General features: G+C 37.0%; 1 protein-coding gene across 1 annotated transcript in view; it reads right to left on the bottom strand.

Moving 5' to 3' along the window:
• Positions 1-5,935: 5,935 nt before the first annotated feature.
• Positions 5,936-17,949, bottom strand: part of AHR (aryl hydrocarbon receptor) — a 50,999-nt gene continuing 38,985 nt past the window's right edge. Inside the window, exons 10-11 of the mRNA XM_032304460.1 lie at positions 9,911-11,150; positions 5,936-7,345 (exon numbers count right to left, since the gene is read on the bottom strand). Coding sequence (XP_032160351.1) covers positions 7,199-7,345; positions 9,911-11,150 — 1,387 coding nt within the window. The 3' untranslated portion in view covers positions 5,936-7,198. The remainder of the gene's footprint in view (positions 7,346-9,910; positions 11,151-17,949) is intronic.

Consider the following 17,949-nt stretch of genomic DNA (forward strand, 5'->3'; position numbering starts at 1 on the left):
GGAAAGATGTAAGGATTTGGGTTTAGGCTACTAGAAGCATAGAGGTAGAGGTGTACACAAAAGTGATGGAGAATCACCGGACTTAGGAGGAAAAATGGTTCATTCAGACAGTTGAAGGTACTGGTAGGGTATTTAAGACTATACTATCTAGGGGCGTCTGGGTGGCTCAGTGGGTTAAAGCCTCTGCCTTTGGCTCAGGTCATGATCCCAGGGTCTTGGGATCGAGCCCTGAAGTGGGCTCTCTGCTCGGCGGGGAGCCTTCTCCCCCCCCGCCCCCCAATCTCTGCCTGCCTCTGCCTACTTGTGATCTCTCTCTCTGTCAAAAAAAAAAAAAAAAAAAAAAAAAGACTATACTATCTATTGTACAAAATACACCATGGAAAGTCTGGGGCAGGCACTCAGAAGAGAGGTCTGTAGAGTTACAGAAGGTGGAAGAGCAGGACCAAGAGTCAGTAGAAGTCAAGGAAATCAAGTACAAGCTTATAGAACCCAAGGAAAGAAATTATCGAGGATGATAAACTTTGTGACTCCATAGCACATTTGTACACATAAAATTGGGAATCATGAAGTTTGGAGTGTGAAGATTTCATAAGAGGTCTGTGATGAAGTAAAGCAAATGAGTCTGAGCTAGCTGCTCTATTCAGATATAAAGGATGAACACAAAACAAGAGAATGAGAGTAGTTCGATTTCTTTTTCTTAGGAGAGAACGGGTTATGCTTGTATGCTGAAGAAGCCAGTGCCCTGAAGATGTGAGGAAATGGAAGAAGGGAAATCTGAGAGGATGGTTGAAAGAACTGTAAAAGTCAAAGAGTGGAAAACTGAAGTTTGAATCAGACTATTTTCAGTCAATTTAGAGATATTGTCATGGTAGCGAGAGAGAAAATGAGGATGCTATTGAGTGGGGGTTGGGGTAGATATTAGAAAGATGAGTTAACTGTGTCAGAAGTCTAGTTATCTTTTATTGTAGAAGAGGTCTGGGGGCGCCTGGGTGGCTCGTTCAGTTGAATGTCCAACTCTTGATTTCTGCTCAGGTCATAGTCTCAGGGTTGTGAGATTGAGCCCCATGTCTACACTCAGCATGGAGCTTGCTTAAGATTCTTTCTCTCTCTCTCTCTCCTTCTGCTCCATTCCCCCCTCCCAAGCACATGTGCTCTCTAGAAAGAAAGAAAAAGAAAGGAAAGGGAAGAAAAGAAGAGAGAGAGAGGGAAAGAAGAGGAGGGAGGGAGTCCAGAGGTAGGCAGACAGGGGGTGGTTTTGTGACTCCAAACCTTGAGGAGCCCTGGCTCATCCTAGTTTTAAAAGATTTTATTTATTTATTTGACAGACAGAGATCACAAGTAGGCAGAGAGGCAGGCAGAGAGAGAGAGAGAGAGAGAGAAGCAGGCTTCCTGCGGAGCAGAGAGCCCGATGCGGGGCTCTATCCCAGGACCCTGAGATCATGACCGGAGCCGAAGGCAGCAGCCCAAACCACTGAGCCACCCAGGCGCCCCTGGCTCATCCTAGTTTTGCTTTACCTTTCCAGTTTCCCACTTCTCTTTCCCCAGTTCAAGAGAGCTGCTTGCTCTTGTCTTTGTCACATGCCATGCGCTGGCTAGCAGAGGAAAGGAAAAAGGCAATGGAGGTTCCTTGCTGCCACATTAGGTCTCTTTAAGCAGACTTTCTGGAAGTATCCCACACATGCTGCTTTCCTGTATTTGGCCAAAACTCACATTAGCTAACCTCTCTATAAAGGAGGCTGGAAAATGTAGTCACTTTCCCTCAGTGTGATCAGAATAAAGCTGGGGTTCTCCGACTAAGAAGGCAGGGGAAATGCTATCAGTATTGGTAACTGTCAGTCTCTGCCATAAGCGTGGTTAGAGTTTGTGGTGAGGCCCTTCCGCGTTGTCACTTTTTCCAGCTTTCGAGGAAAAGAAGGTATTACGTCGAGGGCTATGGATTGGAGGGGCCATTAGCAATAAGGAAGTGAGCCATTCCAGGAGACAAGCGGTAGTTTTGCTGAACTCCTGATAGCGAGGTCCAGGCTGATGGACTGAAAAAGAATAATGTGCCCTCTGGGGACTGGAGATCACTAGAGACAGAAGGGCGAGGTAATCAAAGAAGACAGGATTGGGAAAGAAGAGAAGATAGTGATTAAAAACTGAAATTTCAAGTTCGCGGAGATGAGGCATTCACAAATGTTGCAAGTCTGATTTGTGGCTGTCCTCGCCTGGCATGGAAAAGGAGACTATCGTAGTTGATGTGTGGGAGTTTCAGGAATAAGGCTAGGAGGATCATTGGTAAGGATGATGTCAGGAGGTAAACGTAGAAAGGAACACTGGAGACTAAAAACCAAGATAGTCAGCAAAGCATCAGAGAAACAGAATGAGAAGGATTGATGTCATGGGCAAGATTTAACCTCTGACTGAGAAGAGATTGTTTAACTATCACAGGGAAAGAGGAATGGCAGGTAGTTATTGATTGAGGACTTACTATGTGGCAATCAAAAAACGATGTGGTTTATTTTAAATAGGAAAATGATTTTTAGATCAACTCTTTTGGCATAATTTTAGATCTACATTAGAGATGCAAAAATCTGGAATTCCTATATGCCCTTCATTCAGGTTCCTCTAACACTAATGTCTCCCACAGCCACGGGACGTGGGTGAAACTAGGAGGTTCGTTCATAGTCGCGTACCACTGTGAAGCTTTATTGGGATTTATTGGGACTCAACCATTGGTGATGCCAACCTCCATCATTAAGCAGTGCTTGCCAGATTTCTATAAACTCATCATGTCACCCCCTTTTTCTACCCTTGTTCTTGGGAAGCAAGTTCTTGAGTTTAGCCCCTACCCAGGAGGAGGAGGTATTAATCTCCATTGATTGGAAAGTATCGTATCTACAAATATTCAGGCTTCTTTAGGAAGATTTACCCCTTCTTGCTCACTTATTTATTTAATCACTTATATATAGGAGGATGGACTCCTGGATATTTATTCTTTAGGTTTTAATCCAATGCAATTATTTGTTGGTCAAATTGTTCCAGTTTTGGCCATTGGGAACTAAATATTTTTACACAAATTATTGATTGACTGCTCCAACAATTCAGGGAGGCAGGTATTACCCTTATTTTGTAGAAACTCTGACTCAGTAACAAATCTTCCCAACAATTCATATCATACATGTGGTAAGCCAGGAATGTGACTCCAGGGTCTGTGTGCTTAGCTTTGCTACATTTTCAGAGGAAAAGGATGTTCCACAAATGTCAGTCAGTTATGAGGTGTCTTATATCTCACCCCCTTTTTTAGACGTGGAATAACAGATTTGGAAACAATTCATAAAGGCAGGAGTTGCAGAATACATGTGTTTCCAAAGGTACAGTATAGAGAGAAACAAAATCACAAATGGTCAGAAGTAAGCCTGTTGCCAGATGGGAAGGGGGGAAAGTAGCACAAAAAAGAAAGGATAGGAGGTTGGGGAAACTAAGTATCACAGAAACTAAGGAAGGAAAAAAGTTCACTGAGGGTTCAATTTGGTTGCTGGGCCACAGCAAATCAGCTTACAACAAGGGGGGAATGAAGTGAATTTCCACAAAGCAGTATAAAAGAAGGGTGGAGAATATAACCAAATTTTAGGAGATCAAAAATTGTTTTAGAGAAAAGAAGAAAATAATTTAGTAAGAAAATGTGGCAGGGTCAAGTGAGTTATTTCCAGGACATAGGGAGAACCTGCATCCAGGGAAGTTTATACAGAGGGAGAGCCAAGACTGGACGGGGAAATGTAGATGGTCTGTGCACAAGGCTTGGAAAGGAAGGGTATTCACCTTGGAGTTAGGGGAGCCTCTCCTCACATACCAGAGATGAGCCTCAGAGATCAAGGACAGTGAGAAGATTGAGCTGAAGTGGCAGGCACCCTGGAGATGTGTGAGTGGTTTTGGTGATTGCAATTTTATTAGTAAAACTGCCAGCAAGGTCATCTGCAGGCACTGGGGGAAGAATCAGTGAGGTGTATCTACCCAGTCCTGTGAGTAGCTAACTGCCGGGTCAGTGTGTGGTAGGCTTGGAGAAAGGAGGCAAGCTGAAGTCATTCCTGCTAATGGAAGTGATGTGAGTGAAAGCGAAGATGAGAAATAGGATTATCTGGATTTGTACTGGATGTTCTCAAGTCAGATGGTTTAAAGTCATTATTTTATGTCACCCTTAGCTAAAAGACTCAGTCTTTCTAAAATGTTCACAATTAAGTATGGTACTAACTTGTTAGGGATTTCTGTCAACATCTTGATACATGAACCTAATAATTAGAAAGGCTGAACATAAGACTAACGTAAAAAAAATGTTAGAATGAAAACTTCATTTTCTCATGCTTTTTTCTTCAAGTAATTCTAACTGCAGAACTTTTGTTGAATGTTTTAACAGTCAGGAATTTAATGCCGAAGTCTTACTGTATCATTTGTGTCTGTTAGAGGATATAGGCTTGATCCATACTTAAGCACATGACAAGTTGTTTTAAAAATCTGTCAAATATTCCTGAAATATGAAAATGGAATTTTAAAATTTAATCTGAGCTATTAATATCACTATATCCATAACACTAATACAAGATTTAAAAGAACATTCTATTTCAGAAGTACTTTATTTAATCTATGAAGTGATTTGAAGAGTGATTTATAAAAAATATAAATTCAGGTGAAGGCTAAAATATCCGGGGGCAGAAACTAGTAAGTTTATAAATTATTGTTTAATGTATCCTTAAATAGTGTAGATTGCTTTCAGCTAACATAGTTAGAATACTCTAACTAAACATGCTCATTTCCTCTATATGGACCAGAAAGAATTTACATTAAAGCATATTATTTATACTTAGTGATTATTTTATTACCATATATTATTGTATACAATTTTGTTTAATAAGGATGTTACAAATCATATTTTAAACAAAAACGTATGCATGGCATAGGTAAGCAGTAACATTTTGAAGAAAAGAGAAAAGCTGTGAAAACATCTACATAGAACTTGGTAATACTGAGAAAGGAGTTGGTGCATGGTAATGATTGAAAGCTTCCTAATACACTGGAACACTGACAAATCTTGAGATACTGTAAGAACAACCTGGTATTGGAGAAGTTCAAGTTAGACACATCCATATCCTCCGAAGTGCACATCATATAGAAACAAATCCCTCGTTAGAGCGGGTACACACAGAGCATCCTTTGTTTGGCACTTAGCAATATAGACAAAAGTGTACTTGGTTTAATGTGATTTTATTAGATACATTTTAGTCATTTTATATGATAAAAATATACACTATTGCTTTAAATTTTTTAACTGTATAAGTGCATAACTGTTATTCTATTCACAATTTAAAATCCTATTTTTCTGCTAAATAATTCAACCAATAACATGTGGAAAAGACTAACAGAAATGGTTAAATGAAGACTCTTAATGAAAGGCTTAAATGTAAAAAAAAATATGGAATATTAATGCAGACCCTGGTCTAAATCTTTAATGATACCTCATGCTGAGAACAAATTATGAAATGTTTTAGATAATTTTGGGTTTTTTTAACATTTAAATTGATTCTACAGATTGAAAATTTTGACCAAAGATGCATAGAACTGACATATTTCATCTGAACCCACTTTTATATACATTAATTTACTAAAAATGAAAAATATTGTATTTTAATACTATATCTCAGCTTGAGATTCCGTAATGTTTTTATATTATACATGCAATTTGTGTCTGCCCTTCAGGTGTCACATTTAAATAAAAGGGTATTTTTTAAAAAAAAATAACCTGAGGACAGTAAAGTTAGTAGGGTGATTAATTTGCCTTACTAATAATAAAGGTCATTATATCATGTAAACAACATGTTTGAAGTTTAGACAACTGCATGGTTGTCTTAATACCAAAGTAAAATTCATTATATGATTTCTTAAAAAGACACACCGAGAAAATATGTAAGACCCAAATTAGGTACATATATATGGTATAGACTTTTTAAATGAATGACTGAAAATATTTTACAAATAATTTTGTTCATTATAAACTATAAATGCACCATTCATTTCACTCATAACAATACTTTGCATCAAACATTGCTATATTCAATCTTAACACTCCTCAAATATGAGAAAAACAGTTTCCACTGTACTAAGAAGTGAAATTTAAAAGGCAATATACTATACTTTAAAGCTCATTCTAGATCTAAAATAGTTTTTAAAGAATTTATACACATTGAAATGGGGATTAATTAAAGAGCTAGAAATAAAGCTACCTCTCCTCATTGCAAGTTAATAAACACCGTTGCATTCAAGCAGATTTTCCACATTGCAACATTCAATGATCATGGAGACTTTAGTAAAGGTAAACGGTAGTATATCTTTTTCATCTGAAAACACTGCTGAAATTTTAGTGCTGTGGTCTTAATGTTTATAATTCGGAAACACATTTGACTTCCAAAATTTTTCAACATAAGGCACAGACCAACCTTTAGAGTCTAGAAGCAACTAGATTATAAAATAAATACCTTTTTAATCATTATTTGCCCTTTTTCTGAAGAAAGTGGGTGAGTAGTGCAGTTAAAACATGCTTGGAATAATAAAAATGACTGAATTTAAGAAATACAAATAATATTTGTGTGCAGAATGTTATTTAAAAAAGTATATTTTCTATCAAATATACATCCTACAGTGTTACAGGTATAAAAAACTGTGAGGCACTTACATTAACAATGAAGGAGGGAAGCACTGAGATTATCTTTTATAACAGCACCAAACCACTTACTTTAATATCTGAGATACAAGCCAAAGCTAAAGATAAAAGGAAAGAGTTTAATTTTGTATTTGGTGTATTGACAATTTAGAAGTTGAAAACTCAGAAATTTGTCAGGAGAAAAAGATGAAATACTTTTTAAAGAGTGTCCTCAAGTTCCCCTAAGTAAGTTTTGTATATTCTCTGGTACTCCGAACCACGTGACATAGAGATGGAATCTCAGCCTCTGTGGCAGCACACTTTCTATTTTAATGACCATAGGATATGTATTTTTGATAATTTTTTTTAACTCTTAAAAACATTGAAGGTTGATTTGGAAAAAGAGCATGAACAACACACAACAATGCCTCCATGTAAACTTGCTGATGACCAACACTGACAGTTTTATTATTCTGTAATCTTCTGCAAACTCCTCCAAAAACCAAGGTGCTTAAAATGGACTTGCAATTACAGGAATCCACTGGATGTCAAATCAGGGAAAGGTCTGGCTTGTGATGGGTGATGAAGGGGCTGAAGATGTGTGGGAGTCTGAGTGTTGTTCATATTACTTAATTCAGCTGGGTAGGTTTCACTTAAAACTCCTCCATTCTGAAACTGTAAAACAAAAATAGCAGTACAATCAATTAGACTAGATCTTTAAAGCATCTTAAGCTACTAAATGGTACAAAATGGTGAAATGCATTTTTAAAATAATTGCCTTGCATAGTTAAACTTCAAATTCTTTACCGTTGCTACATTTTAAGTCATTCAGTGAAGACCAACCGAGCCCATACTATGTGTTACATTTATAACCTTTGGCTTCTCTATTAGATGGTACAGATGTGTGATACACTGGTCTCAGCTCAGATGTGGCATTCCATACATTAGAAGACTATTTGATGAACAAACTGACTTTGGTTTGGATAGGAACTGATGGATCAGAGAATACCAGTTATGACTCACAGTTATATTTTTCTGATATAAATAGGTTTGCTTTACCCAGCTTTCATCATAGTCAAGTTCTGGGTACCAATAAATGAACTGCATTCAAAATTAAGGAACTAGGACTTTCCCGTTAAGAGGTCAGCTCTGATGGAGATGTCTTAATATTCTTAAAATATTATAGAAAGGGGTAGGATTTCTGAAACCAATTTTTTGTTACATGCTTTTAACAAGTACTATTAAAATGGTCCTAATTACAGATTAAGTTACCAAATAAAATTTGCGCTCTCATCCTCTTACAATAAAATTAGTCTAATTAGTCTGTAATGCTCTTGGGGGAGAGTTCAGCAAGGCTATATAGATTCTAGAACCTTTGTATTCTAGAACATCATGAAAGTTGTGGAAACTCTCAAATAGGTTGAAATCGTACCTTCAGCTGCTTCAGATAAAGCCTATGTAACATTAGGCTTGATGTTAACATTAGACTTAAAATGTCCTCCAGAACATATATTAAATATACAGTAAAAGTCCCATTGTCTAGGGCTTCAATGAATGGTAGCCATGTGGCATCTTCAAATGGAAGCCACTACTGTTCAGAGAATGGTAAGCTTTGAATGAATGACTCTTATCAGTCATAACACGATGCATGTCAGCAATTCTCTTTAAATATGTTGTCATAAGAAGTACTGTCCAATAGACACATAATGTGAACATAGGAAAGTTTAAAACTTTCTACAGGTCCAGAGATTTCCTATTACCTTACTATTCATCAAGAAGTAATACAAAGTAGAGGGAGAAAATGAAGAACGCATGGTAATGAAATTTTAAACTATGATTAACTAAAAAATTAAACTCAATGATCAGGTTGTCAACAGTTTACTCCAGTTACCCATCTATGCCACATCACAGCAAGGTTGTGAGGTAGATTGTAACCAAAAACTAGATTTTGAGGTAACTGAAGGATGTTGGGAAGGAGGATATACTGGACATATATCAAAGGGAAAACTTCCACTGCTGCTTCCTACTACAAAGCTCATCTACAGACCAAATGTATGAAAGATGTCATAAAAAAATGATTACAAATATGAACTTGAATCTTTGTTGCTAATCTATAACTTTAATACATAGTAAATAGAGACCAGTGAATTTGGAACAGGATTTTCTTCAGAAGCCTACTTAATTAAACTTTAAAATGAACTAAATATTTTCTAACAGAAAAGCATGAATGTAAACCTACATTCCCAGGGAGCCATAGAGAGCAGCTATCATCATTGTTAACTTTTTTTTTAAGTGATTACTTTTAAATTTAAAGTGTGATTGCTGGTAGAGTTTAATGACACTTTGAAAAAAATACAGAGGTGTCTGGGTGGCTCAGTGGAGTATGTAACTCTTGATCTTGGGGTTGTTTGAGTTCAAGCCCCAGGGTGAGTACAGAGTTTACTTAAAAAAAAAAAAGTAAAAATTTAAAAAATAAAATGAAAATACAGTTTCAAGTTTGACCACATAAGAGAAAACCAATGAGTTAAGCTTTTTTAAAAAATGTCAGAAGAAAACATTCCATCTTAAAGGATAAACTGAGGGTCTGGCAGATAACATGGGCATACTGCCAGAGAATACTGAGGAAATGAGCAGTGAATTCAGGGATCAGCAAGGACAAAAGCATTTGAAGAAAGCACAACTATACTGATGATAGCCCATTTAAAAAGACTGAGCTTAAAAAAAATTTTTTTTTTGAGAGAGGATATGAGTGTAAGGGGGTGGGGAGGGGCAGAGGGAGAGAAAGCATCTTAAGCACGCGTACACCCAGCATGGAGTGTAACTCCGGGCTCAATCTCATGACCCTGAGATCATGATCTGAGTCAAGATCAAGAGCTGGAGTCACCCAGGTGCCCCTAAAGAAATTACTTTAAAAAATGCAAATATATTTTTGAACTCTGAATTTTTAAAGGACATATAGTTAAAAAGAAGAAAGAGAAACACAAGGATCCTAAACAAAAACTTTTCACTAACTTCACCTGGTAACTTATGGACATATTCATGTTGCCTTAGCCCTTGACTTGTTTTTCCTTTACAATTTGGGTTAAAAAAAATCTATTAGTATTAGTAACATAGCAATACTGGAAAAGTCCTGGCTTATAAAAAAGTAGTCACAGACATAAAAAGTTTATAACTCATATATATTTCTAATGTGAGAAGAATCCCAGAAAGAGTTTATTCAGAATCTGCTAAAACCCTTACCTTGTTTAAAAATGCCTGTGGAGCCGGCATTGCTGGGTTGTAGGGCATGTGAGCCCCATGGCTGGGCTGCGGTTCTGGCTGGCACTGGTACATGGACATGGCCCCGGCATAACAGGACTGAGGACTTACTACGGTTGACTCTGGATTTAGTCCATGTGTTTGATTTTCAGGAACTTGTAAACATGTGACAAGATCTTCTAAATTAGTAGTAGGGTATGGGGATGGGTCAAAGTTCCCAATGGGGAAGTCTAACTGTGTCCCCTTGGAATGCTGTGGTAACACAGACTGACAGGGAATCAAGTTCTGTGTGTATGGCCCAGGATCGATCTCCGGTTTGTAGGGAAACTCGTGACTGGTCCCAGTTAAGTCCGGAAAGACATTGTACTGTTGTAGATCTTGCTGAGGACAAGTCAAAGGCACGGGCGGGTTAGAGCTCCATTGGGTAAACATGCTGTTCACTTGCATGTGCTTCATTTTCTGACAGAGCTGCTGCTGCTGCTCCACTGCTCTGTGGCTTTGGTGGGGCTGGAGCTGCTGCTGCTGCTCCAGCCGCAGGTGCTCTTGTACCATACAGCTCGAGTTCAGTGCCCCGGACTGCTGCTGCTGGTAATCCGAGCACCCAAAGGTAGGCTTATTTAAAGAATCCTGGACATATGTCAGGATTTCATCTGTTAGGTCTATATCTCGGAAGTCATCCTCAACCGACAAGTCACTTCTGAAAAATTCCTCATTCTGTTGCATGTGTTTGATATCTTCAAAATCAATGCCTAGCTGTTTCATAATGCTGTACAAGTCACTATTTCTGTTGTCTGGAAAGAGCCCTGACTGACCTCCAGAGAGTGTTGGGTTCATTTCTTGAGAATGACCTATTTCCTCATGTTTCAGGATACTATCCCTTCCCATTGGTGTGACAGTGTCTTGCCAATTACTGCATATGTTCACAGGTTCATTAAAAAGATTTCGTTCAAACGGTGTGCTACTTGAGGCAGGATAGAGATAAATGGACTCATCCTGTTGCATGATGGCAGCCAGGAGGGAACTGGGATTGAGAGAATCCTTACTGAGAGTTGATTTGGTAGCAGAATCTCTGCCACTTGTACCATTTTTAGTCCTTATTGGTAAGGGATCCATCATAGGAGGGAAAGCACTGGTTATCTCATATAACACAGCTTCTCCAGTAGTAAACATAAAAGGGAACTTCGTATTTCGCTTTCGTAAATGTTCTGTTCCTTCTTCCTCTCTAAAATTGGGTATAAAGAAATTGGTATATATTAGGAATAGTTTTCAACATAAAAAATTTAAAAGAAAAACAGCAAGCAAAACCCACTCTAATTGAGTTTGCTAGTAGGGAGCATGAACTTAATATTGACATACATTTTTCCTAATGACCAGTGTTATAAAACTTTTTAGACAAATTGAAGTGATTTAGAATTTGCCCCAAAACTTAGTACAGTCATTATTTCCACACTCAAGTGTTTGTCCCTGACATCCTGCAGAAAAAATTAATTGAATGGAATAAAGATCCAAATATAAAAACAAACTAAGAATTAACCATCCTGGCCAGCGTGCCCCCTGTACAGAGCAACCCAGGATTCTGTGCCCACTACAGCAGCAGTCACTCCATGGAAGGTGCCAGAGACCTGCAATCTACACCAGAGAGGTTCCTACAGGTTACTCCGACTGGGAAAGGAGCTGTTTTACCTAATTAGAAAGTCAAAAATGAGAAAGCAGAGGAATACGCTCCAAATAAAAGAGTAGGGCAAAAGCAGTAACAAACTAAATAGTCTGCTAAAGACTTCAAGGTGATTGGGAGAATGGACGAACTCAGTGAGAAGTTCAACAAAGAGATAAGAGTAGACTACAATAAATAAAATGAAAAATAGACGAGATCAGCAACACAGTAGGAGATGCAAAAGAATAGATCACTGGCCTGGAAGACAGGGCAATGGAAAGCACCCAAGTCGAACAGCAAAAAGAAAAAGAAGATGAGTTAAGGGCATTCTGTGACCACATCAAGCACACAACTGTTCACAGTATAGGGATCCCAGTAGAAGAGAGAGAGGAAAGGGGCAGAGAATATATGTAAAGAAATAATAGCTGAAAAATTCCTTAAGCTGGGGAAGGAAACAGCATCAAGGACAGTCTCAAAAACAATAAACCCAAGGAGCTCCACACCAAGTCCTATCAAAGTTAAAAGCAGCAAGAGTAGCAGCAGCTACTTATATACAAAGGAAACCCCATAAAGGCTGTCAGCCGCTTTTTCAGCACAAATTTTGCAGAAGGGAGCCTCATGGGATATTCAAAATGCTAAAAAGAAGAAAAACCTATAAGCAAGAATACCCAACAAGGTTATCACTCATAATTGAAGAAGAGAGGAAGAATTTCCCAAACAAAAGAGAATTCATCATGACTAAGCAAGTCTTACAAGAAATGTGAAAGGGAGTGCTTTAAGCAAAAAAGAATAAAGCATAACAGAAGAAAATTTTGCAAGGAAAAAATTTCACTGAGAAACCTATAGTAGAGGTTGATCAATCAATCATTTGTAAATTATTGATTTAACCTTATGATTGTTAAAAGACAAAAGTGGTAAAATCAATTATCTATAAAATTGGTAATTGCAAAAGATGGAAGAATGGGAGGGGTAGTACAAACAGTGCTTATGTGACATGTTCCAACTTCATATAGACTGGTATATACTTGGGGTGTTATATGTGAATCTGAAGGTCCTCACAAACTAAAAATGTATATTAGATACATACACACGAAAAAAGAGAAAGGAATCCAAGTGTAACACTAAAAAAAGGTATCAATCACAAAGGAAGAGAGCAAGAAAATAAGGAAGAGGGCACAACTACAGAAACAATAAGAAAAAAAAAAGAACAAATGGCAATAAGTACATCCCTATTGATTACAGAATGGCCTAAATGCGCCACTCAAAAGATTGGTGAATGAAGGGATTAAAAAAAAAAAAAAATCCTTTAAGAACTTAGCAAACTCAACACCCAAAGGACAAATAATCCAATCAAGAAATGGACAGAGGACATGAACAGACATTTCTGCAAAGAAGACATCCAGATGGCCAACAGACACATGAAAAAGTGCTCCATATCACTCGGCATCAGGGAAATACAAATCAAAACCACAATGAGATATCACCTCACACCAGTCAGAATGGCTAAAATCAACAAGTCAGGAAATGACAGATGCTGGCGAGGATGTGGAGAAAGGGGAACCCTCCTATACTGTCGGTGGGAATGCAAGCTGGTGCAGCCACTCTGGAAAGCAGCATGGAGGTTCCTCATAATGTTGAAAATAGAACTGCCCTATGACCCAGCAATTGCACTACTGGGTATTTACCCTAAAGATACAAACGTAGTGATCCAAAGGGGCACGTGCACCCGAATGTTTATAGCAGCAATGTCCACAATAGCCAAACTATGGAAAGAACCTAGATGTCCATCAACAGATGAATGGATCAAGAAGATGTGGTATATATACACAATGGAATACTATGCAGCCATCAAAAGAAGTGAAATCTTGCCATTTGCGACAACATGGATGGAACTAGAGCATATCATGCTTAGCGAAATAAGTCAAGCAGAGTAAGACAACTATCATATGATCTCCCTGATATGAAGAAGTGGTGATGCAACATGGGGGCTTAAGTGGGTAGAAGAAGAATCAATGAAACAAGATGGAATTGGCGGGGGAGACAAACCATAAGTGACTCTTAATCTCACAAAACAAACTGAGGGTTGCTGGGGGGATGGGGGTTGGGAGAAGGGGGTGGGATTATGGACATTGGGGAGGGTATGTGCTTTGGTGAGTGCTGTGAAGTGTGTAAACCTGGTGATTCATAGACCTGTACCCCTGGGGATAAAAATATATGTTTATAAAAAATAAAAAATTAAAAAAAAATCCTTTAATATGCTGCCTACAAGAGATTAGCTTCAGACCTAAACGGAAAGTCAGACTAAAAGTGAATGGATGGAAAAAAAAAATACTCCATGCAAATGAAAGGGAAAAAGGGGGGATGGGTAGCAATACTTATCAGACAAAATAGATTTTAAAACAAAGACTAGAGCAAGACATAAGGGCATTACATAATGATAAAGGGACCAATCTAAAGAAAAGATACAATAACTAATCATCTATGTACCTAGCATAAGAGCACTAAAATATATAAAGTAAACATTAATAAACCTAAAAGGAGAAATTGTCAGTAATAAAATAGCAGTGGGGCTTTAGCACTGTACTTACATCAATGGATAGATCATTAGGGCAGAAAATCAATGAGGAAACTCTGGCTTTGTATGATACCTTAGACCAGATGGACTTCTTGTATACACACAGCATTCCATCCAAAAGAAGCAAAACACACACATGAAACTTTCTCCAAGTTCATGTTAGGTCACAAAGGAGACTCAATAAATTTAAGACAGAAACCAAGCATATTGTTTTTACGAATCTAGAAATCAGTTATAAGGGAAAAGACTAGAAAAATCACAAACACATGGAGGCTAAACACCATTCTATTAAACAACCAGTGGGTCAACCAAGAAAACAAAAGGAAAAAGGAAATTATCTACAGACAAATGAAAATGGAAACACAATGGTGGGACATAGCAAAAGTAGTTCTAAGAAGATTATGCCAATATAGGCCTAGTTCAAGAAAACCTTTCACTTAAAGCAACTAGAAAAAGAAAAGATGAAAACCAAGTTAGTAGAAGGAAGGAAATTAATAAAGATCAGAGGAGACATAAATGAAATAGAGATTATAAAAATAATAAAAAGGATTATTGAAACCAAGAGCCGGTTCTCTGAAAAGATAAAATTGATAAGCGTTTAGCCAGGAACAAGAAAAAACAAAACAAAACCAAATCAGAAATAAACAGCAGACATTACAGAAATAAAAGTAACTGCAGGCAATAGAGAAATACATATGATTATAAGAGGCTAGTAGAAGAAATTAGAAAACAAAAGCAAAAATGAACAATTGGGACTATACCAAAACAAAACAAAACAAAACAAAACAAAAAAACCTTGTGCACAGTGAAGAAAACCACCAACAAAAGGAAAAGGCAGCCTACTGAATTTGAGACAATACCTGCAAATGATATATCCAATAAGGAGTTAATATCCAAAATACATAAAGAATTTGTGCAACTCAGCATCAAAAACAATCTGATTAAAAAGAGGAGGTGAAGAGACATTTTTCTAAGGAAAACCTACAGATGGCTAACAGACACATGAGAAGATTATCAGCATAACATCATCAGGGAGATGCAAATCAAAACTACCATGCTGTATCACCTCAGATCTGTCAGAATGGCTAAAATCAGCAATACCAGAAGTAACAAGATTTGACGATGTGGAGAAAAGGGAACCCCTGTGTACTGTTGATGGGACTGTAAATTGGTACAGCCACTGTGGAAAACAGTGTGGAGGTTCCTCAAAAGATTAAAAACAGAAATACCATACACTTCAGTAATTCCACTGCTGGGTATTTACCGAAAGAAAATGAAAACACTAATTTGAAAAGATAAATGCACCCCTATGTTTGCTGCAGGATTATTGATCATAACTGAATTATGGAAGCAACCTAGTGTGCATCACTACATGAAAGGACACAGAAGATATGGTATCTTCTTAAAAAAGCTCGGCCTCTGGGGCGCCTGGGTGGCTCAGTGGGTTAAGCCGCTGCCTTCGGCTCAGGTCATGATCTCAGGGTCCTGGGATCGAGTCCCACATCGGGCTCTCTGCTCAGCAGGGAGCCTGCTTCTCTCTCTCTCTCTGCCTGCCTCTCTGTCTACTTGTGATCTCTCTCTGTCAAATAAATAAATAAAATCTTTAAAAAAAAAAAAAAAAAAGTTCGGCCTTAAAAAAGAATGAAATCTTGCCATTTGTGAAAACATGGGTGGACCTAGAGGAAATTATGCTAAATGCAATGAGTCAGAGGAAGATAAATACATGATTTCACTTATGTGGAGTCTAGAAAACAAAATTAACACATACAGACACATACAGTCTCAAATACAGAGAATAAACTGGTCGTTGTCAGAAGGAAAGAGGTAGGAGGATGGGTGAAACAGATGAATGGGATTAAGAGGTATAAACTCCCAGGTATAATATATCATGGGGATGAAAAGTACAATATGGGGAATGCGGTCAATAATACTGTAATAATTTTATATGCTGTCAGGTGGTAAGTACACTTACAGTGAGAATTGCACAATGTATAACATTGTTGAATCACTATGTTGTACACCTGAAACTAACCTAACATTGCATGTTAATTATACTTAAATTTTTAGAAATCTGAGAGGGCAGAGTCATATCTAAGTAAAAAACTTAGTAGGGTCTCTAACGGAAAACAGTGGGATAATTGACCTAAAAATTAAAAATCTTGCATAGCAAAAGAATTCATAAATCAAGTTCAATGCATGGAGAAAATATGTCATATTTATAATTTCATATATTTATACTATAGTGTGTGTATAAATATACACAATTTAATATCCATATTATTAAGTAAACAGCTCTGATGACATCCAAGAGAGAGCCAAACAACACAGTACAAAACAGGCAAATGATTGGAACTGAAAATTCATGGAAGGAAAATGCCCTAGAAAGAGATAAAAAGACGTCCTGCCTCATTAGTAATGAGAAAATGCAACAAATAACTACTTAATAACTAACAGAACAAGCAAATACAAAACTCAAATAATAAAAATATGAACAGCACAAACTAGACCACTGACATATGAAGAACACCATACATGCAACAGAACATACATTCTTAATGAAAGCACATGGGATTTTTACCAACAATGACCATATGTTAGATCATAAATAAGCTACCACAGAATTCAAGGAAATGAAATTAGAGAATGTTGTCTAACTTCAGTGAAATTGGCCTAAAATTTAGTAACAAAAAGACTAGAAAAACCCCAACGTATAAAGTACATACCACTCTATATTTCTAAACAAATCATGAATGGAAAAAACAAGACCTATCAAAACATTAAGACAATAGTTGAAGTTGTACTTAAAGGGAAATCAATACCTTAAAGAAAAGGTTGGAAAAATAGCAAATTATACTCAAAGAGAGAAAGAAGGAAATAAGAAGACCTAACTGAAGTAGAAAACAAACATAAAATAGGAAAAATCAACAAATTTGGATCCTTGAGAAGACTAAAAACAATGGCCTTTTAGCAATATTAAGAGAGAAAGCACAAATTTCTAGTATCAGGAAATGTTTCCTAATCACTATAGGTCTTAACTAAAAAGAAAACAGAGTACAAAAGAGAAAAATCATCATCATGACAATGAATCCAGAGGAAGTATTTGACAAAATTCAATACCCTTTCATGATGATAATATTTAGTAAACTTGAGAGAAGGAAAACTTTTAAATTAAAAAAATGTATGTATGTACAAATAGCAAAAGGAAACATTGCCACACACATCATCCTCAACAGTAACATATTAAAGGATTTCTCTCTTAGGCTTGGAAGAAGACAAAAATGAAACCTGGTATCATTATTTCTTTTACATTTTACTAAGGGCCTAACCAGTGCAATAAAGGAATTTTAAGAAATAACAAATGTCTGAAGATTAAAAAGAAAAAAATTACATACATAGTATGTGTTAGAAAATCTGGAATAATCCAGACAAATTAGGAGAAAAAAGTGGATTTTACGAAGGTCACTGAATACAAGCCAATATTTAAAAAAATCAACAATTAGGAATTGTTATACACATAGAGCATTTAGAATACTATCACAAGAGACCAAATATCTAGAAGTAAAATTAAGAAAAATATGGAAGACTTGGGTAGGAAAAATACAACCCATTATTGAAACAAAGATAGGTACATACTCATGTGCCCATATGCCTATATACATACATACATTCACCATCTTCACAGGTTGGAAAAATACTATAACACTGTTAACTCTCCCAAAATAAGCTATAGTTTCAATGTAATTCCATCCAAAATCTCAACAGATACTCTGGTGAAAAGTGACAACTGATTTC

This window comes from Mustela erminea, chromosome 11 (genome assembly GCF_009829155.1).
Source record: "Mustela erminea isolate mMusErm1 chromosome 11, mMusErm1.Pri, whole genome shotgun sequence".
Taxonomy (NCBI): Eukaryota; Metazoa; Chordata; class Mammalia; order Carnivora; family Mustelidae; genus Mustela; species Mustela erminea.